Consider the following 21,710-nt stretch of genomic DNA (forward strand, 5'->3'; position numbering starts at 1 on the left):
GCTCTTGCTGTTCTGTTGGATCAAATTCATCTTCCTTTCTCCCAGCTCCCCCTCATCCGGCAGGTCTCAATTCTCATGTCACCTCTTTTCAACAACTCTTTATAAAAGAGTCACTCTATTATAGTCCCGTTTCCTTCACTGCACTTAACACATCTGAATCTGAGAAAAAAACCTAAGTAAATCTAAAGCCGTGGAGAATGTACTAGTCCACCTAGGTTCAAATTCTGGCTTTACCCTATAACCTCCCTGTGGCTCCCTCTCCTCATCTATTAAAAAGGAGTAAAATAAGACGGCTGTGATGATTAACATCAATGCCTGGCATACACTAAGTACTATTTAAGCATTTGCTATAACGATTAGGTATACTTGAAGGCAAGGACCTTGCTCTTGATTGTCTCTATATTCCCAGCACTTAGAACACCCAGTTTACAAAAGTTTGTCAGATGAATTACTGTTGTTCCTCTTCATTGTTCCATTCATATTAGTGATAGGATCTACCATTTTCCCAATGTTTTAGTGATGTTTTTACCCCAGGATCACCAATTAATGTGTCTTCATGGTCTATTTGACATGCATTTATTTTATTCTATTCACATCGACAATTGTCATACCACCTACAAAAAGTACAAAAGCCTAAACCATTTTCCAATACCAGGTCAGAGCCAAGGTGCAAAAGAGGAACTATACAGTAAATTACAAGAAGAGTTCAGGTGTCCCATACGAAGCATGCTGCCTGTCACATGATGCATTTAAAGCTGTAAATATTGCCACAGGAGAATCTCTTGTCCTTGCAGCGGCCACACAGCTCCTGCCGATGAGGCCTCCTTAGATCGATGTGTCTTTTCTTTTGAAGACAGGCACAACGAGACTTTGAACAGGTCTTTTGAAAAGAAGCAACAGTTTGGGGACTAAATGATCAAATTAGCTCTTCAAATGAAAATACTTCTCCCCACCACCCCTATCCCTGATATCTTTCTCCTCCTTTGAATCCTATGAGAAGTCCAAGACCAAGTTGTACGAAACCACTCATAGCCCACTCAATGTCATGCATTTTTCAAAATGAATGATCAAATACGATATTTAAGAACATTGATGAGCCAGTCCAGAAGATACAAGAGAAAAGGTTTAAAAGTTAGACTTTTGTAGAGTCTCTTCATTATGCAGGTTTCTACATTTGTAGCCAGGTGGGAGTGAGCAGTGGGTATTAAGTGATTTGATTACCTAGACTGGAACATTTAAAAAAATACTAGAGCAGTGATTCTCAACCAGTAGTATTTTACCTACCAGCAGACATCTGGCCATATCTGGAGAGATTTTTGGTTGTCATAACTGAGGGAGGAGTGTTCTAGAGGAACCTAAATGTTTTCCTTCCAGCCATGCCTAATCTCTGCTGGAATTTGAAGAGTTTTTAACCATTATCCTATTCTGTCTTCTGATAAATAAAAATCACAACCCATGGAGACTGGTATACTACCCTGGTCCACCTTCCCAACCCTGCTAATCTTTGAAAAATTTATAACCACTGCTCTATTTTCTGCATATGTCCATAGCCGAAAAGAGTAAGTCAAGCTTTACCTTTTATATCATGAAAATAGACATTTTTATTTTCCAAATGAGTGTCTCAGATATGACTTTATCAAATGTTGTACTGCACTTACACCTTCCACTCTTCCGTTGATGAGTATGCATCCTTAAGAAAATTCTAATAGCAATACTCACATGTTGTTTACTCTAGGTACTGCTCCAAGTACTTTATATAAATTCACTTAATCCTCATATCACCTTTATAAGGAAAAGGCTTAATTCAAAACAAATTTTTTTAGTTAAAAAAAAATCAGAATTTAGCCTAAAGGTAGGTTTCTGGTTTTAGTAATGGTGGATTAGGTAGTTTTGACCAAATCTCCTACTTAGGACAACAAGAAAAGCTGAGCAGAGAAGATAATAATTAAAAACAAGAACTACTTGAAGGCACTGGAGAGTTACCAAAGTATCAGAGGACGAAGCCCAGAAATAGAGATGAGCCTGACATTTGGGACTATTTTCTCTCTAAAGGTAATTCTGTAAGAGGTGAAAGACAACAGGAAGCTGAAAATGAGTTTAACAAGTTGATGAGGCTGAAGGATAATCTTAAATATGTCAAAATAGGAGAGACCTGGTAAACAATTCAGGTTTTGTGCTTGGGATCCTGAAAGGCCCTGAAAGGCTACACCCTAAGAATAAGAATGAACCAAAAATTGACCAGCCTTCAACTGCTGAAGCCCAGTTTCAAAACAGCTCAACCCTGATTGGAAAATAGTAATCTGTAATTGCTAGTGTCCCCATCTGCCCAACAGAAGCAAACAAGTCTTCTGTGAAAAACAATACTATCCTAGGCCTCGAATTATCACTATAATTTTTCATATACAATATATAGCACTCAAAAGTAACCAGGTATAGTTACTCAATAGTAACCAGGAGACAGAACTACATACTCGAAAACCAAGGAATATGAAGAGGATAGCAAAAGAACCATTAGAGGATTAAATTAATGGAGTTCTGGTAGAGATTTTAAGAAAATGATACTTAATATGTTCAAAGAGATGAGACTGATATTTCCAACAGAGAACTGGACGTCACTTAAAAATACATCAAAATTCTAGTACTGAAAAACACAGTAACTGAAGTCTATAACTGAATAGGTAGGTTTGACAGCAGATTGGAAAGAGCAGAAGGAAAAATTAGAGAAATAGAAGCTAGTTTAGCAGGTGCTATCCAAACTGAAGCAAAGAGAGACAAAAGCATAGGAAATACAGAAAAAAGCATAAAAGGGATAAGGGATATGGTGAAAGGTCTAATATGAGTAATTAGAAGAAAGAAAGAATGGAGGTGGAAGTAATATTTTAAAGATAATGGCTGATAATTTTCCAAGAGTGATAAAAGTCTTCAAGCTACAGATTCAAGAAACACTATGAATTGTAAGCAGGATAAATACAAAGAAACTACAATCGGGCATAAATTGTAAAACTGTTGAAAACCAAAGCAGAGAGAAATATCTTAAAAGCAAACAGACTTAAGAAGGTGAGAAAAAGTGAGATATATTACTTCAAAGGAGCTGCAATAAGACCAATAGCCAACTTTACAGAAACGATGAAGGTCAGATCCTTAAGGGGCAGAAAGAAACTACTGCCAACCTAAAAATTTTATACTCAGCAAAAATATCCTTTAAAAAAGCTATCTGGACAAAATAGAATGTGTCATCTTCAGACCTGCATTACAGGAAATATTAAAATGTGTTCTTCAGGTAAAAGGAAAGTGGTCCTGGATACAAAAAGGACCTGAGAGCAGCAGAAAGGGTAAATATGTAGCTAAAGCTAAATTAATTATGACTATAACAAATAATGTATTTTAAAGTTTAAAATTAACATACAACAATAGCAGCAAAGAAGTTTGGATGAAGTGATAAGGAATTAGTGTGACCTAAGGTCACTGCATTGTCAAGAAGAGGTGAGATTGACTTATCAACGTCTACATAAGTTGTTAAAGAATCATGCTGTAAGATGAACATTAAAGAAGAACATTAAAGAATGAATAACTGCCAAGATAATGGGGGGGGTTAAAAAATCAATTGAAGTGAACACAAGAAAAAGGAGTATAATAGGAAGAAAATATATTTAAATCCAAAGTAATTATAGTAAACAGACTAAATGAGAATGTCAGACTAGAAAATCTAAAGTTAAGTCATTTATAAACGATCAGACTAGTTTGTTATTTATTTCTTAGTAGTATAAAAATGTTTTTAAGTAAGTGAAGGATTTAGGTTAAAAAAAATTCTTGATTATGAAAATCAACTATATCACACTTTTCTGAAAGCTTCAAGAGATGTCTCCTGCAAGCTGTTTTAGGTAAGAGCTCATCAAATTCTTTTGACATCCTAGACCTTGGGGACACCATGGAATCTGCTCACAACTCTAATACTATCTGTCCAACCTTGGGCAAGTTATTTTCTTATTGAACTTTAGCTTTCTGGTCTGTATCATGGGAGTAACATCTACCTCAAAGGTTAGATTACAGGAGATAATGAAAAGCACTTGACCTCAAGTTTGGCACATAGTAAAAGCTTAATAAAGGTTACCTGTTAAATTTTTACATGCAAACCATACAACAGTGTGTTCAAGGAAAAACACACCACATACATAAACACACCACATAAGGCAACTTAAGAGTAAATCTTCCCCTTCCTCCCCCCAAAAACCTAGAATTAATGCTTTTTCTAAAATATTATAAAAATTCAAACATACAGAAAACCCAACACTCCTGTACAGATATCTAAGTCTATCAAATCCTAACATTTTGCCACAGAAGCTTCACGCTTAAGAATGAAAACATTACAGATACGATGGAAATATTCTATTTGCTTACCTGGCATTGGATTGCTTCTACTCGATAAGGGTTAAAACTCTTTTGGCATTTGCAACAGAGTTGTTTGAAATAAACCTGAAGAGAAATTTGTCTTTTACACAAGTTTATATGTACTCTAGACTCCCAGATCTTAATTTAAGTAATCCATTCCTCCATCTTGCAGCTTGCTTTTGCCCAACCTCTAGGCTGAAGTCTTAAGCTCTTCTAGTGCTATCAGTCACTTTTTCTTATTCTTTGAACCTCATTTTCCTTACCTGTAAAATTGAGACAATACCACTTCCTTTTTCTATAATTCTGACAACTACCCAATAATGTACACAAAGTACCACAGTAAAAATCTTCAGTGAGAAGTAGCTATTATAACTTTATTCATTGTGCAGGCAGAACCCTTGACCTGCTCCTTTTGTCCTGGTCTATCTGCCCCTACTTTTTCATTTTTTTCAGTATTTCTCAATTTGAAATTTAAATTACTTATAGTTACCCACCAACACACGTGGTTTCCAGGCTTTGTGCATTTTCTTGTGCACTTTCTCTCCCTTCCTCACTTGGTGAACTCCTATTTATCAACCTTTAAAATCCTGCTTGGACATCAAGATGCCTTCCCTCTGACAGGGTTAGTCGTCCCCCTCCTGCATCATTTCTGTACCACTTCCATGCCACGGGTGCCAATGCATATCTCACCAAATCTCATTCTGTCTGCCTCACTCCTATCAAAACATTTCTCCAGGATGAGTTCTATGTCTTGTTTTCTGTTTCCTAGTGTCACCAGTGTTTGAATTAAACCCACTGTTTCTTTTCTGGCAAGAGAAGGCAAGTAATTTCAGTTTAGTTTAAAAATCTATTCACCTCCAGGGTCTAGTAAATGGCTAGGGTTAAAAAAACAAAAACAAAAACACCAAGTTTTCATCCAGGTCATAGCATACCTCCTTACCCTCTCCCTCTACAGTCCTTAAGCAGGAAAATCGGTATCTAAAAATGCAACAGCACAGGGGCCTCAAACTCAAATGCTTGTAGAGGTGAAGAGAGACACCAGTTGTAGACTGTTGTGAAATAAAGGCCACATGCCCAGTGAAAGGAGACAAAAGCTGCTCAAGTCCAGCCTACTGCTCTCAAACTGAGAGTGTTTAATGAGCAGAGTCTGATGGTTCAGGAAAATCTGGAAATGCAAAATGTGGACTCTTTCTCAGCCTAGCTATGTTGACAATTAACTCAAATTAAGGCAGGGAGCCTAAATAAGCAAGTCTCTCAAGGTTGACCTTTATAATAAATTATTTCTCTCATTGCCCCACCTTGTGGACAGACAGTGGACATTTTCTAGAGCTAAGGCCCAAACCTGTTACAATATACCAACTGAAAAATGATTATAGCAAGTCCCAACGTATACAAGAGCAAGAGTTCATTTAAATAACCTGACATCTTGTCCAGTGCAACTACCAAACCAAATACAACACCAGGGTATGGTTCAGGAGCTCAAGAGCTCTTGTGGACAGCCCAACTCAGTTCAATCCAAACATTTACTGAACACCTGTTGTGTGCCTGGCACGGAGGCTGCCAAGATGACCGAGACAGCATTCTAGTCACGCTCCCTTAGGAAACGTGTTCTTCCTCCATGGAGCACCTGTGCCCGCCCATGCTCTCCCCTGTCCCACTCACTTTTACTTACCTTATTAGTTCCAGAAATGCACCACACATAAGCACTCTCCCATCTCGTCTTACAATCTTTACAGTGAAAATAGCCATATTTTGGTTCTAAAAACTGCAAATAAGGAGGAAAAGTCCTTTACTATCTTGGGGTGGCGGGGAGGGGGGTGGTGCGGATAAAAAGCCAGATCTTTCTATCCTTGTGGCTTTGTATAAGAAACAACAAGAAGCCTCCTTAATCTCAGTCATAGCTATTCTCAAGGTGACTATGTGAACTCTGCTCTCAAGGACTGGTTACTCTGGGGCGCTTCTAGCTGCTCTCACGCTTTTCCAATCTATTTTCCCCAAGGCCATTAGCACCACCTGCGCAAAACGAAGATCTGACCACAGATTTCACAAACCTGAAACCCTTCTTGGTCTCCTCATTTCCAATAGCTATGGTTCCCAAACTTTGGGTTTTCATAGGCTTAAAGTTCGCACCCCATTTTACCAAAAAGTTAAACACACACACATACACATAGGACATGTAAAATACATGTTTGCGAGAGAAGATTCTGCTCTCGTTGCGCCAGAAATGGAAAAAGGGAAAGAGAGGGCTGAGGCCAGGGAAGAGAAAGCTCACCTGGAAGGTGGGCTTCCGGAGCGGCTCGCTGGCGTCTCCCGGAGCTTGCTTGCTCTTCCTTTCCCGAGGACTTGAGGCATCTTCCTCCCCCAACTCTTCCAGTTGCCGGAGTTCCTCCGGCTGATCCTCCTCCGACCTTGGTGTTGGCGGCGGCGGCTGGCCGGCCTCGGGAGGACCCGAAAGCGCCTTCCTCTCCTCGTCTTCCCCAACCTTCTGCAGCCGCACCAGGCCCCTGCGGCCCATCACTGGCGAAAAGACTCCCCAGGATGACAGGGGCGCCTTGTGCCCCGTGCTGCCCCAGGGGGAGCGGCTGTGCAAGGTGCGAGGCCCCAGTGAGCACTGCACGGACTTGTCCACCCGGGGGCTCACCTGCACGCCCACCTCCTTGGTGTCGGCCTTGCACAGACGCAGGCTCAGGCTGGGGTTCATCTGGGAGAGAATGGCCTTAAGCTGGGCCCTCTTGTAAGGGTCCGCGCAGTAGTCGGAGGCGTTGGAGGGCACCAGCAGCCCCGGCCTGGCCAGGAAAGCCGGGGGGCCGTTGTTGTGCCTCCAGTCGGGCTGTTTGTGCTCAGAGAGTCCAGGCTGGCCCAAAGGCAGCGTGTTCCCATAGCCCGGGTACAAGCTGTAGGGAACACGGACCAAGCGCTCCATCCGGCCGCAGTGCGCCCAGGCGCAGCGCAATATCCTGGGGCAGTTTGTTCGGGTCCTTGTTTTGCCTTCCACCTTCATCCGCCCCCTCTTTCTCCAGATCAAGTTGGTTCAGGTTCTTCCTGAGCTTCTCCATTTATTTCTGATTCTGATGGATGCTGCTTCCTATTACCCTAATTGGAGGAGGGAAGGAGATATCCCTACCTGCGGAGTTCTAATTGCCACCGCATCCCTAATTGCTTTTTTCTGTCTCTTCAATTCACTGCCCCTGAATCCTTTTTCAAAGCTGTTTTTCATTTACCTTCTTATTCACACACGTTTTAATTAGCAATTCATTAATTCACTATTCCCACAGTGACTTACCATTTTAGAGACGCTGTTTCAAAAGTTACTGTACATCCAATACGAGCAGTAAATTATTTGAGCTGCCGCACTACAAGAGTGAGTATAAGGAAGAAAGTATATGATGGCTGAGCTAATGAATGTAAAAAATCTGGTACTACAGGAGCAAGGAGCATAAAGCTATGGGCAGAGGGTGGGGCAGGGGGGCGAGGAACAGTGTATATAGTGAAAAAATATATTTCAGAGGGTTGTATGACATACCAACAGTTCTCATTAGTCCACTCTAGTGACCCGCCCCCCCAAAAAAGATGAAAAGCAGCAAATTGTTCAGATTTAGAGGTTAAATGCAGACAATCACAGATAGTTAAGTATCTGAAGTTACACAGGCTTGAACTGAAACCTGGGCCTTGTTTATCATGCAACTTAACTAGATGATTCAGATTCCCCATCTGACAATACTAACCAATTTATAGGATTATTGTAAGATTAAACATGATATTCTTTATAAAGCACAAAGCAGAATAACTCATAGATGTTCATTAAGTGTTAGCTGTTACTGGGTAAGGATCCCAGGCCCCTGTTTCTTTGCTATTTAGACCTAGATGATCATAAGCTTTGGTATCTATCTGTATTGGTAAGGCTTCCTACTACAGCAAAGGATTATGATCAAACTAAAATGACACCTCAGGTACTAAGTAGAGGCCACGCTTTTTCAAATCCACGGTTGCTTTCACTGTTTACTGCTCAAGAGCCTTCGGAAAGCAGCAAGGCCCATAAGCCCCTCTCACCTCCAGAATCCAGCTGAAGGCTTTCTAGGTACTACAATATACCTGAATTAAGCCTTGTGCTACGCATATCACAGACCCTGTGAGTGATGAGACTGCTGTCTTCCAGGGCAGTTTGGAGGGGAAGTCAGGCACAAAAAAGGTGTTTGGTACCCTAGGAATGTCAGGGATACTACGGAAGCCTGCAGAGGGAAGTGCCTAACACTGCAGGAGGCCTGAGGTGGGTTTCACAATTTTTCAAGCAGGGAAACAGGCTCAGAGGTTTTGAAATCCTGCTGCCTAAGAGCAACACGCGGACTAGAACCAATGTCCTCTGGCTTCAAATCTCAGCCTCTTCCACTCTTTAGGGAGCACTCAGCCGGGAAGGGAGTTATCCACAGCCACGCACCACTCTGGGGTTTTCTAACGTCTGCTCACTTTGGGGAAGCCCGCTCTTAGGACAAAACAGAGACTTTTCACAGACCCCAGGCCGCATTCGAGGGCGACCACCTAAACGTGATATGGAGCGGAAAGAAGTGGGAGGAGGCGGCGAGTATACGTAGGGCGTGGTGCCTCCAAGCGGCGCAGCCTAGTAGTCTGAAGGCTCAAGAGAAAAGAAAGGGCACCTCAGCTCCCTCTTTAGCGTTTCGGAACTGACTGTCAGAAAGCCGAACAAGGATTCGCTTTGTCCACAACTGGAGGTGGTGGCGACACGGCCCGAGCCTGACTTCCGGGTGGCGCGCGCGCGCTGCGTGCAGCGTCATGGCGTCATCGCGTGACGTATCCCATGAGCGGGCTTTTGGAGCGAGAGTCTGAAACCCGCTGGGAGGAGGTGGAGCTGCTACGGCTCCCGCCCTGGGTGTTGTGTGGGGCAGTGGGTCCCGGCGAAACGGAGCCTGCGGGCTCAGATTCCTGATCTGAGTGCCGGCGCGCGTTTTGTCAGCCTACTCTGCACAAAAACTGCTGCACCTCTGAAGGCGGTTAGTATTGGCAGGGGTGGAGACGGGCGGCGGGGAGCTCCTCCGGTGCCTGGGTGGGAGCGGGTCCTCGGGCCCTCGCTGGTCCCTGCCCACCCCTCACCGACGGGGAGTAGGGGCCCGCTCCTCGGGGCTGGAGGGTCGAGCCCCGCCCTTTCCCGGGGACTCCATTGCCCAGCTTTGGGCGCCGCTTGTCCCAGACGTCGCAAGCTGAAGTTTCCTTAATTGGAATCACGATGAATTTATTTTCACGGAATATTGCTATTTTGGAAAATGTCTTAGAGCCTGTGGCCCACTGTATCTGCCTCACTTAGTCCCCGGGTAGCTTCGATGTTAACGAAGATTTACTGATTGGGAATTGTCAAACGGTGTTGATCTAATAGCCCTCGCTAACTGCGCAGCCACTAGCCACACGTGGCTAGTTAATAAAGAGTGAATAATATTAAAAATTTTGTTCTTGAGTCAGATTTGCCACATTTCAAATGCTGAATGTGGCCAGTGGCTGCTCTATTGGACGGCACAAATATACAATGCTCTCTTCATCGCTGTGAGTTCGATTCTTTTCCCGAGTGGGACCGAGGTAAATAAGCATTGTAACTTTAGGCAGGTTTACCCGCTTCCGCTTTTACCTCAGAGTCACTTAAGGACTGCATCCCTGTGAAGTGTATTTTGGTGTTCTCTTTTGCAGACTCCGTTATCAAACGTTGCAATAATATTGTAGATAAAAATGCCGATTGGATGCAAAGAGAGGCCAACGTTTTTTGAAATTTTTAAGACGCGATGCAACAAAGCAGGTATTAACAGATTTTATATAAACTGATCGTTTAACATTGAGGAAAATGTTTTCAGAAAAATGTGTAATTATGCATGCTTGCTGAAAAGAATTCAGTACTTCATGTTTTTGTTTACACTATAAACTGTGCTTTATGGAGTCATAAATCAGTTAGGAAAATAATCTACAGTTAAACAAATGATGAGTATAGAACCTGTAGTGGATAAAGAGGAGACTGACCCTTTGATTAGCAGAATTGTTTTTAAAGCAGAGAACTAGCAAATCAGAAGCACTGGTAACGTTATAGCAGAAGTTGTCAAACTTTTTGGTCTCAGTTCTCCTTACACTCTTAAAATGATTGAGGACCAAGAGCCTTTGTTTATGTAGGTTACCACATTAGAAATTAAAACTAAGAACTTAAAAAATTATTAATTGAATTAATAAAAATAAACCCATTGCATATTAACATGAATAACATGTTTATGAAAAATAACTATTTTACAAGAAAAATGTGAGAAGAGTGACATTATTTAAAAATTTTGCAGTTCTCTTTACTATCTGGCTCAATAGAAAATAACTGGATTCTCATACGCATTTCTGCATTTAATCTGTTACAATATGTTGTTTTGGTAGAAGTACATGAAGAAAGCCCAACCTCACACAGCAATGTAATTAGAAGAAGAAGTATTTTAATAGTCTTCACTTAACTGTGGGTATTTTTCTTTGGTACTACTCCAAAACTTAAGACAAGTGGTAGTTTCTTAAAAGTTGCAATGTGGAATCCGAAACCATGTAATGAATTTTTCATACTCTTCTTACATTAAATTCAATTAGTCTTTCTTGTACCTTGAATAAATCTTTTATCCATGTTGTAACATCATGCGTGGATTATTTGAAAAATATTAATGATATTCCATATATTGACACATTGCATTAGACATTATTTAAAAAATTACATTGGGGGTATTCCCTGGTGGTGCAGTGGTTAAGAATCCGCCTGGCAATGCAGGGGACACGGCTTTGAGCCCTGGTCCTGGAAGATCCCGCATGCCGCAGAGTAACTAAGCCCGTGTGTCACAACTACTGACCCTGTGCTCTAGGGCCCACGACCCACAACTACTGAGCCAGTGAGCCACAACTACTGAAGCCCATGCACCTAGAGCCCGGGCTCCGCAACAAGAGAAGCCACCACAATGAGAAGCCCTTGCACCGCAAAGAAGAGTAGCCCCTGCTCGCCGCAACTAGAGAAAGCCCACGCGCAGCAGCGAAGACCCAACCCAGCCAAAAGATAAATAAATAAAATAAATAAATATCACATTGGTTACCATTGATCTCATCAGAAAAGTCTTTTAAGATTGGGAAGACGTTAAAAAAAAAAAAAAAGATTGGGAAGACGTCAAGCTCACAGAGGCTGATAGAGTTTTTAACAAAATTCTAATTCTCATTTGAAAGCTCACATGTTATCATTGGCAACAAACTGTTGTTTTCCCTGCAGTAACAGGCTCACTTCATTCATTTTCGAGAAAATGTCTACCAAATCACCCAACTCAGAATAACTTAGTCGTTCTTTCTCGTGAAAATGGCTTTCCTTGAAAAGTGCTAATTCATCTCACAAGTCATCACATGGGGGCTTTTTCTATGCAGAAATGCTTTTTCTATATGTAGAAATGCTTTATGAATGCTTCCATTTTTGTCACAGAGAATATTAAAAAGATGTGCTCAAGGGTTAGGCTTTAATAAAACTAACTTTTGCTGCCTAGTTAAGGACACTTTAAGTCAAACTTGCTTTTTGTTTTTTTGGCTGCACTGTGCGGCTTGTGGGATCTTATTTCCCCGACCGGGGATGGAGCCCGTGCCCCCGCATCGGGAGCATGGAGTTTTAACCACTGGACCGCCAGGGAAGTCCCGCTTTTTTGTTTTTGTTTTTGTCTTTTTACAAGTGCATGGTGAGGAAGAATACAGTGACTCCTAGTACAGTTTGTGGCCACTGCCTTGACTCAGGCAAAGCTGTCTTCAGTTTTACCCGCCAGTGGTGTAAATGTCAAAGTTGGGAAAAAGGCAAATGATGGCTAATATTATTATGAAAAAAATTTTGACCTTATGGACCTCTTGAAATGGTCTTAGTGACCTTCGCCTCAAGTGGTCCACAGACCACATTTTGAGAACCACTACTTTAAGGATAGATCACAGGAGAAATTTTGTCTTTCTCTTTAACAGAGAATCTATTCCATTTGATTTGTGAGTCTGCATGTCTCTTGTACCTATAGATTTATCACAGCCACTTATGTAGTATTGATAACTACTTGAATTGTATCTGTGAAATGCATTCTTACTATGGATGATTTTTTTTCTGAGTTGTGAATATGAAAGAAAACTTTAGAAGAGCTAATATAGCTAATTTCTTGTAACTTTTGTAAACTTCTGTTATACCTTACTACAGATTCATAAGAGAACAGATTAATGATCCTGTTTAATTAGTAGTCCTTAAAAGTAATCCACAGTCAAAATCTCAAGCAATTATAATCTTTACTGGCTCATGGATTTTATTGTGTCACTGATTAAAACCCAGATGGGATTTTAATTTTTCTTACAGATTTAGGACCAATAAGCCTTAACTGGTTTGAAGAACTTTCTTCAGAAGCTCCACCCTATAATTCTGAACCTTCAGAAGAATCAGAATATAAAATCAGCAGTTATGAAACAAACCCATTTAAAACACCACAGAGGAAACCTTATCATCAGTTGGCCTCAACTCCAGTAATATTCAAAGAGCGAGTTCTAACTCTGCCACTGTACCAATCTCCTTTAAAAGAATTAGATAAATTCAGATTAGATTCAGGTAAGTAATGTGATGTGGTTGACTAGAAAAAACATGAACTAGTAATTCAGACAAACCTGTGTTAAAAATCCCAGCTCTGGGCTTCCCTGGTGGCTGAGTGGTTGAGAGTCTGCCTACCGATGCAGGGGACGCGGGTTCGTGCCCCGGTCCGGGAAGATCCCACATGCTGGGGAGCGGCTGGGCCCGTGAGCCATGGCCGCTGAGCCTGCGCGTCCGGAGCCTGTGCTCCGCAACGGGAGAGGCCACAACAGTGAGAGGCCCGCATACCGCAAAAAAAAAAAAAAAAAAAAAAAAAAAGAAAATCCCAGCTCTGTTGTTACCTATGTCATGTTGGTCAGCTCAACCTTTCTGGCCACACTTTCCCCGCCTTTAAAATGGAAATGTGAAAATACTACCTAGGTTTGGATTAAATAAAATAATGTAGGTCCTTGATAAATGTTTCTTTTCCTCCTTCCTTTGATTAATATATCCTGCCCACTGAGATTTGCTAAATTATATCATTCCTATACAAAAAAACCTAGGGCTTGTTTTGATGTTAAACTAAACTGTATTTCTGCAGGCTATCACAGAGGACAGAGATTCTTTTTAACAATTGCTATAAATGTCTTTTGATTTGGTAGCACTTTCTCAGGCCTGTGTGCCAGATGTTTGCAACTTATCGTAATAAGATTATATATTCTTTTAAATATTTATTACCTGCTTGATTTAAGTAACATACTCTTCCTTTCTTTGGAGTATTACTCTCTAGTAAGAGGAAGTAACAGTACACAGATTAAGTACAGTTTAGGGTTGAATGTGGTACATGCCAAAAGAAAAGTACAAAAAGTATAATGAGAGTTAAGAAAGAAAGCATAAATAATATTGAGGGCAATTAGGGACTATTCAGTTGAATTAAACCTTGAAGAATAGATGAGATTCAGACATTTGAAGATGGAGTAGAGTGAGTGTGTTCTAGGCAGAGGGAAAAACATGAGGAAGAATATGTAGTTTGTGAAGTTAATAGCAAGTAATTCAGACTGTTTGGAGTGTTGCGTGTTTGAAAGGGACCGATAAACAGCCTAAGGCTAAAAAAAGCAGATTAGAGGCAGGCATTGAATGCCAGGCTAAAGAAATTGAATTTATTTGATAGGTTGTTGAGCAGAGAAGTCACATGCAAATTTAATCATGCTACTTCCTGCTTCAAACCTTTGATTACCTCCCTTTGCCCTCATGATAAAATCCAGACTCCTTAATATGATTTACAAGGTCCTTTATAATCTGTTCTCTCATTAACTCTTGCCTCATCTTGCCATAATTCCCCTCCCACCCACCCTCGATTTACCATTCATTTGTACTGAATTTCTTTCTGAAACCACCATGCTCTGTGGCTCTTTACACACCGTTACCTCTGCCCAGTACTTACTTCTTATGCGTTGTCTAGCTAACCGACACTCACCTTTCAGATCTTGACTTATCTCTCTGCTTCTGGGAAGTATTCCCTCCTGCACTCATTTAGCTTCCAGTGAAGGAGACTTAACATAATCCTCTGATTAGTGCTGTGAAATAGGAAACTCATGGTATTAGAAAATGCACATATAAAAGGGGATGTAGGTAATGAGCAAAGATTTTCTTAAAGATTATTGGATACCTAATGGCATATGTAGTGAGTATTCAGTAAGTATTTGTAGAATAAATGAATATTTTTTTTTTTGCTTAGAAAGCCTAAAAATCTGGCAGCAGTCTTTGGAGATGTGTTTTTCAAAACGTGAGGCATGGACCATTAGACTCTCCTGAAGTGCTGATTGAAAAGGAAGATTCTAGGCACTTTTCTGAATCTACTAAATTAGAATCTCTGGGAATGGTGGTCATGAATGTACATTTAAAAATAATTGGGTGATTCTTATAGGAAGAGAAGACTGCAGGCAGGGAGATCAATTAGGAGACACATAGTGGTCCAGGTGATGGGAGCAGGTGCCTGAATTAGAGTAATGGTAGTGAAAGTGGATATAGAAGGTAGAAACTACAGGACCCTGTAATAGCCTAGATATGGAAAATTCAAAAGAAAGGATCAAATCACAGGTGTAGGGCATGACTAAGAATGTAGTGGTGACATTCGTAGAAATTGTAAGCACTGGGGGAAAAGCAGGTTTGAGAGGGAAAAGGTTTGAAAGGATGAAAAACAAGTAGGTTGAGGTTTGGATTGCAGTTTGAGAAAGTGTTGGGATGTGAAGGTGGAGATGTCCTGAGAGCTTTTGGGAATACAAGACTGAAACTAAAGAAAGAATACAGGTGGGAGAGAAAGCTATAGGAATCAACTGTCTGTTTGGGAAGTAAGGAAGTCATCAGATATGGTGAGAAAATTATTATGATGAGGCCTAGGATAGAACCTTAGGGAATATTTAACAAATGAAACGTAGAAGAGAACACAGAAAAGGGAATCATCCATTCAACAAATATTCCATGCTTGCTTTTTGCCTGGCAGCTTGCTTGGCATTAAGGAAACAAACATGAATAAGATGGCTTTTGACCTCTGGAACTCAGTCATGTAGGGGAGAAAATATATAAATACTGGTTGGTATATGTTATAATAGGAGCATGTACAACGTACAGTGTTATAGATAAAGGTAACAGCTATCTGTCTTAGTTGGTCAGGAAAAGCTCTGTAAACCAGTTTATCCTGAATCTACTGAATCTTGAAAGACATACCTAGAGTTGGTGGTTTATTGTCTGATTGTAACCTGCTGGGATTGGTCTTTCTATAACCAAGGAAGGATAGGAATGAATTAATAAGGTCACTGTGGACTCACGGCAGAGGAGTTAACTTTTTTAAGGTTGCATAAATAATTCTGTTGACTGTAGTATCTTGAGACCTTTTGCTTTTAACTTTACTTTAAATTGAGTATTGAAATGTAAGAGTAGGACTTAAACTGTTTTTAAACGTACTTAGTTCAGTTCTAGCATCTAATATATTATTTTAAAATTATCCATTAAATTCCACGAGGCAGTGTGCTACTTCTTCTCAGCAGTCTTTCCTCTTGCATAAGATTCCATGAGTTTATCTTAACCATCATTCGTCTTATTTATGAGATCCTCAAGTTATTCGGAAAATATTTATTGGGGTATGAACTTCATTTTGCCTGGTTCATTTATTTATTTACTTTTCATTTCTTACAGTTTCTATTCTTTTGTACTTCTTTTTATTGCTGAGCCAATATCAATACTTTATTATTAACTAAAGTCCTGTGTTTACACTAGGGTTCATTCTTTGTACAGTTCTGCGGATTTTGGCAAATGTGTAATGTCATGTACCCACCATTACAGCATCATACAGAATAGCTTCATTGCCCTGAAAATCCCCTGTGCTCCACCTATTCACCCTTCCTTCCTTCACCCTAAACCCCTGGCAACCACTGATCTTTTTACTGTCTATAGTTTTGTCTTTTCCAGAATGTCATATAGTTTCTTCCTTAACTTAGCAATGTAAGGTTCCTCCATGTCTTTTCATGGCTTGATAGCTCATTTCTTTTTATCACTGAATAATGCTCTTTTATACGGATGTACGGGTTTGTTTATCCATTTACCTATTGAAGGACACCTTGGTTGCTTCCACGTTTCAGCAATTATGAATAAAACTGCTGTAAACTTTCATGTGCAGGGTTTTGTGTGGACCTGAGTTTTCAATTCATTTGGGTAAATAGCTAGGAGTACAATTGCTGGATCTCATCCTAGAAGTATGTTTAGTTTTGTAAGAAACTGCAAACTGTCTTCCAAAGTGGCTGCACCATTTTGCATTCGCATCCACAGTGAATGAGAGCTTCCCTTGCTCCACATCCTCATCAGAATTTGGTGTTGTCTGTAGTTTAGATTTTAATCTAAATACACCATTCTAACGGGTGTGTAGTCGTATCTCATTGTTTGCCTTCTTTTTTAAGTCCGTGTTTTTGTTTGTTCTGATTAGGATCTTTGTTTTAAGAAATATCCTTAATCTTTCTTAAAGAAAAGGGAAAAGGTGAAATTTCAAAATAGGTTTAGTTACTTTTCAGTATCTTTAACTAAAAGTCTCTTAGAGAAGGAGATTGGATATCTGGTTGAAGAAAGGTTTTCAGTTTACACATACATTTGGCTTATGTGTATTGCCTGTTTCTTGAGAAAGGAGAATATGACACAGTGTTTGAGTAGGCTGCTACAAATAGTTTTCAGCTTGGTCTTTGCTTTGTTTCAGTAACACTAATGCAGCTTATTTTCCCCAAAGCTTCTGTAAGAGATTATAGGAACAATTAAAGCGATTATTTTTATTATTAATTTTTATTGAGTATAGTTGCTTTACAATGTTGTTAGTTTCTTGCTCTAAAGCAATTTTTTTTTTTTTTTTTTTTTTTGCGGTATGCGGGCCTCTCACTGTTGTGGCCTCTCCCATCGCGGAGCACAGGCTCCGGACGCGCAGGCACAGTGGCCATGGCTCACGGGCTTAGTTGCTCCGCGGCATGTGGGATCTTCCCGGACCAGGGCACGAACCCGTGTCTCCTGCATCGGCAGGCGGACTCTCAACCGCTGCGCCACCAGGGAAGCCCTAAAGCAATTATTTTTAAAAGCAATTTTTTAAGAGTAATAGTAAGCGCCTCAAGTGCCAAATTTGTGATACAGAAAATAGGAATGTTGAAAAACTATAAATGGGATTTGATAGAGCCACATATAGCTTTAGAAACATTATCGTCTTAGAAAGTAGGTGTGTTCAATAAGAACAGACACGAGTATCATGTGTCACTGTCTACAACCCACTTTTCTTATCACTGCTAATTCATTCAGCCAGTATTTGTGGAGTGTCTATAATGTATCAGGCATTATTGTAGTTCCTAAGGTTACAGTGATAAATAAAACAAGTTCTCTACTTCAAGGAGCACACAGTCTAATAAGGGAAACAGGAACAGTGTATGATAAACTACTCTGTGGGGAACACATCAGAGGGACAGTCAGTCTCACCTTAGGGACCAGTAAAGATTTCTGGAGGAGGAACTTTCAAGATGGAAACCTGAAAGAGAATCTAGGTCAAGAGAAACAAAAAGAGGTAGAAAGAAACAGTTTGTACAAAGGCCTAGAGTGAAAGAGAACATCCTTGCAGAATATGCACGTGGATGGACATGGCTAAAATTAGGTTGTGAAAGAATGTCATCGTAAAAATTAAATCAGATTGTGAAAGGCCTTGTTACTAGGGAGTTTTGTTATGGAGTTTGAACTCAATCTTGAAAACAAGATCTTAAGAGGTTTTCAGCAGAAGAGTCATATGGTCAGGTTTTGTACGTTGGTAGGTTTTCAGTAAATGTCTTTTCCTTTACTCTCACCTGTCAAGTTACCATAGTACTGTGTGTAACTTAATGACAAGTCATGCCGCATTTATTTTGTATTCCACTTGTGTACATTTCAAACAGTTTTCCCTACTGTACTGTGAACTCCTTGTGGATAAAGCTCTGTCTTGAATTGTATTACTCAAACTGTCTTGGGCGTGTTGTATGCGTCACATGGTTGTTGAATGGGGGCAGACATCCCTTTTTGAGAGGAGTGAGCAAACTGAGAAACCAGTTCAGACTGAATTCCCCATATATTGTCCTTCCCAATATAGATGAGGCTTTTTGTTTTTAAATACTTCCAGAGAATAAAAATTCACAATCTAGAACATACACATCCTCACTGAATTATTGCACTGTTTCAGGAAAGGACATTGCCAGTGGTAAACATAAAAGTTGTTGCACAACGAAGGCGAAAATGAATCAAGTAAATGATGTTACCAGCCCACCTCCAAATTCTTCTCTTAGTGAAAGGTATGATGAAGTCATTATATTAAAATGTTTAAATGAAACGTTTTCCTACATGTGATGTTTGTTATATACAGATGCATCTAATTTTCATGGTAATAATTTGCTGTAGAGCCTGGTAGAGGATCTTCTATTTTAAAATAATTTCCTTTTAGATTGAGTCCTTTAATACAATAATTTTTACATTAGAAACATTTACTTTGTTTTTCTTATAACATTGAATTCACTATTTTCCTGTGTATCCATGGAATTTTTAAGGAACAAAAATATTGATGAAAAGCAATGCCTCTGAAATATCCTGTTTAAAATAATTTGTGTACTTTGAATCTTTGGAGAGAATATGATGCTATTATAGAGTCACTTTATATAATTTTTAAATTCAAAATATACAATTCCTAACATCTAAAATTTGTGAGTACTTTATACATTACTTTCAATGGGGATTTTTAAACATAAGTTAGTGGTTACTTAATTCTTCATGAGATATTTACTTTTTAAAAAGTAATCTAGGGCTTCCCTGGTGGCGCAGTGGTTGAGAGTCCGCCTGCCGATGCAGGGGACACGGGTTCGTGCCCCGGTCTGGGAGGATCCCACATGCCGCGGAGTGGCTGGGCCCGTGAGCCATGGCCGCTGAGCCTGCGCGTCCGGAGCGCACCTCCGCAACGGGAGAGGCCACAGCGGTGAGAGGCCCGCGTACCACAAAAAAAAAAAAAAAAAAAAAAAAAGTAATCTAAAAATCTTACAGACTAGTATAATTCTAATAATTGATATGACTGAGAGTCCTTTTTTTAATAAGATCAGTATTTTGTTTCTTTTTGCTATTTTTGTTCTCTTTTGAAATAATCTGAAGGATTTGTTTTGTTTTGTTTTAGTCCTGTGGTTCTACGATGTACACATGTAACACCACAAAGAGAAAAGTCAGGTATGATTAAAAACAAGGCTTTTTATTTTTCAAACACTCTAAATTTTAATAAAAATAAAGCTTAGTAATTTTGTCCCTTGTTTTATCCCCAGTGATATGTGGAAGTTTATTTCATACACCAAAGCTCATGAAGGTAAATATTCTGCCTAGTTTATTTTTACTATGTAGTAATTGAGAATTTGACAGCAGTGTCATAAGTTTGCCCTGAGATTTACAGGTCTGTACTTGAGATTGACTGACATAGGCATTCAGTAAATGAAAAATGAAAAAAATAAGTGAATGAAAAAATATTCTTAATCATCAGTGCACTTCTGTGAAATAAACTATTTTCTTTATTTTCAGGGTCAGACACCAAAGCGTATTTCTGAAAGTTTAGGAGCTGAGGTGGATCCTGATATGTCTTGGTCAAGTTCTTTGGCCACACCACCAACACTTAGTTCTACTGTGCTCATAGGTAACACAAGCAAATATGTATTATATAAGTTGATGTTGATAAATTATCATCTGTAATGCTTCTGTCCCCAAAAATATGAAAAGATGATTAGATAGTAATCAGATAGGATAATACTATTTTTGATAGGTGTCTTGGTAGTTCAGAATAATTTTACTCTATTTAGTGTAGATTGAAATAAATCTCAAGTGCATTAAATGGTATTTTAGAGGAATCAAATTAATTTATACACAAACCAGGATTTTTTTTTATTCTGGGAAAAATACATTCCATGTTGATTCCTCTTTAGTTGGGCATTTAATTTTCTTCTTTTGCTGAGATGAAATGATATAGGTAAAAGCATGTTGAAAAGTAAGAAGTGTTTAACGTATGATATGCCTTTCAACTATATTGTTATCTAAAAAAATACTGAAGTCTACAAGCTTTTGCTTTTAAGTCATGACCTCACAGTTTCATCTGATTTTCCAAGCCTTTGTGGACAGTATTACCTTCAAGTATTACCTTGTGGACACTATTACCTTCAAGTCAGGATCAGCAAACCATAGTTTTTTACCACTTCATCAGTGGTACTAAGGAATTGTGAGCACAGCTTATCCACTGTGTCAATTGACCTTTCTAATTACTATACTTCGATCAATTAATCAAATGTGTCATTTAATCCAATAGTGCATGTTTCTTTTGATGTCTGACCAAAAAATACATAAGTTTTACATGAACTTTAATGTACGACATATGATACAGTATAGGTAAACTGAATTTTTTTTTTTTTTTACAGTCAGAGATGAAGAAGCATCTGCAACTGTATTTCCTAATGATAGTACTGTTGTAAGTAAATATGACAAATTGATTATGCTGTTGCAATTGCATATAATTTCAGAATGCCTTGAAAAATTACTTATCTTGCATTTTTCATTCTCTAATTTATGATTTATCTAAGCCTTTGAGGAAGTCTCTAAACCTGTTTCTATATGTGATTTTCTTTGACTTACTATGAAACTTTTCTGTCTCTCTGTTTAAGAATAAGTTGAATATACTATATGCATGGTGAGAGTTTTTATACTAGTGACTTTAAAACATAACTTTTGCAGATTTCGAAAAGCTATTCTTCTAACCATGATGAAAGTCTGAAGAAAAATGTTACGTTTATCCCTTCTGGGACAGACAGTGAAAACAAAAATCAAACAGAAGCTAAAACTCATGGTAAGTCCTTCTGTTTTTTTTAGAAGATGTTGGGGGTGGGAGTTTATTAATTAATTTATTTTTTGCTGTGTTGGGTCTTCATTTCTGTGCTAGGGCTTTCTCTAGTTGTGGCAAGCGGGGGGCCACTCTTCATCACAGTGCGCGGGCCTCTCACTTTTGTGACCTCTCTTGTTGCGGAGCACAGGCTCCAGATGTGCAGGCTCAGTAGTTGTGGCTCACGGGCTTAGTTGCTCCGCGGCATGTGGGATCTCCCCAGACCAGGGCTCGAACCCCTGTCCCCTGCATTAGCAGGCAGATTCTCAACCGCTGCACCACCAGGGAAGCCCAGTCCTTCTGTTTAATTGA

At 39.6% G+C, this 21,710-nt stretch overlaps 2 protein-coding genes across 2 annotated transcripts in view; one reads left to right on the plus strand and one right to left on the minus strand.

Annotated features, from left to right (window-relative positions):
* Nucleotides 1-736: 736 nt before the first annotated feature.
* On the minus strand, nt 737-7,452 carry ZAR1L (zygote arrest 1 like). Its single transcript, XM_059042192.2, has 4 exons — nt 6,662-7,452; nt 6,062-6,154; nt 4,399-4,473; nt 737-880 (listed from the first exon to the last, which is right to left on the minus strand). The coding sequence occupies exons 1-4, from the start codon at nt 7,388-7,390 to the stop codon at nt 737-739; spliced, it is 1,041 nt and encodes a 346-aa protein (XP_058898175.1). The 5' UTR covers nt 7,391-7,452.
* Nucleotides 7,453-8,702: 1,250 nt separating this feature from the next.
* BRCA2 (BRCA2 DNA repair associated) overlaps nt 8,703-21,710 on the plus strand; it is a 56,216-nt gene continuing 43,208 nt past the window's right edge. Inside the window, exons 1-9 of the mRNA XM_059042199.2 lie at nt 8,703-9,395; nt 10,081-10,186; nt 12,758-13,003; nt 18,690-18,798; nt 19,665-19,714; nt 19,807-19,847; nt 20,057-20,168; nt 20,941-20,990; nt 21,254-21,365. Of these exons, the coding sequence (XP_058898182.1) occupies nt 10,120-10,186; nt 12,758-13,003; nt 18,690-18,798; nt 19,665-19,714; nt 19,807-19,847; nt 20,057-20,168; nt 20,941-20,990; nt 21,254-21,365 (787 nt within the window). The 5' untranslated portion in view covers nt 8,703-9,395; nt 10,081-10,119. The remainder of the gene's footprint in view (nt 9,396-10,080; nt 10,187-12,757; nt 13,004-18,689; nt 18,799-19,664; nt 19,715-19,806; nt 19,848-20,056; nt 20,169-20,940; nt 20,991-21,253; nt 21,366-21,710) is intronic.

The sequence above is a fragment of the Kogia breviceps genome, chromosome 16 (genome assembly GCF_026419965.1).
Source record: "Kogia breviceps isolate mKogBre1 chromosome 16, mKogBre1 haplotype 1, whole genome shotgun sequence".
In the NCBI taxonomy this organism is placed as follows: Eukaryota; Metazoa; Chordata; class Mammalia; order Artiodactyla; family Physeteridae; genus Kogia; species Kogia breviceps.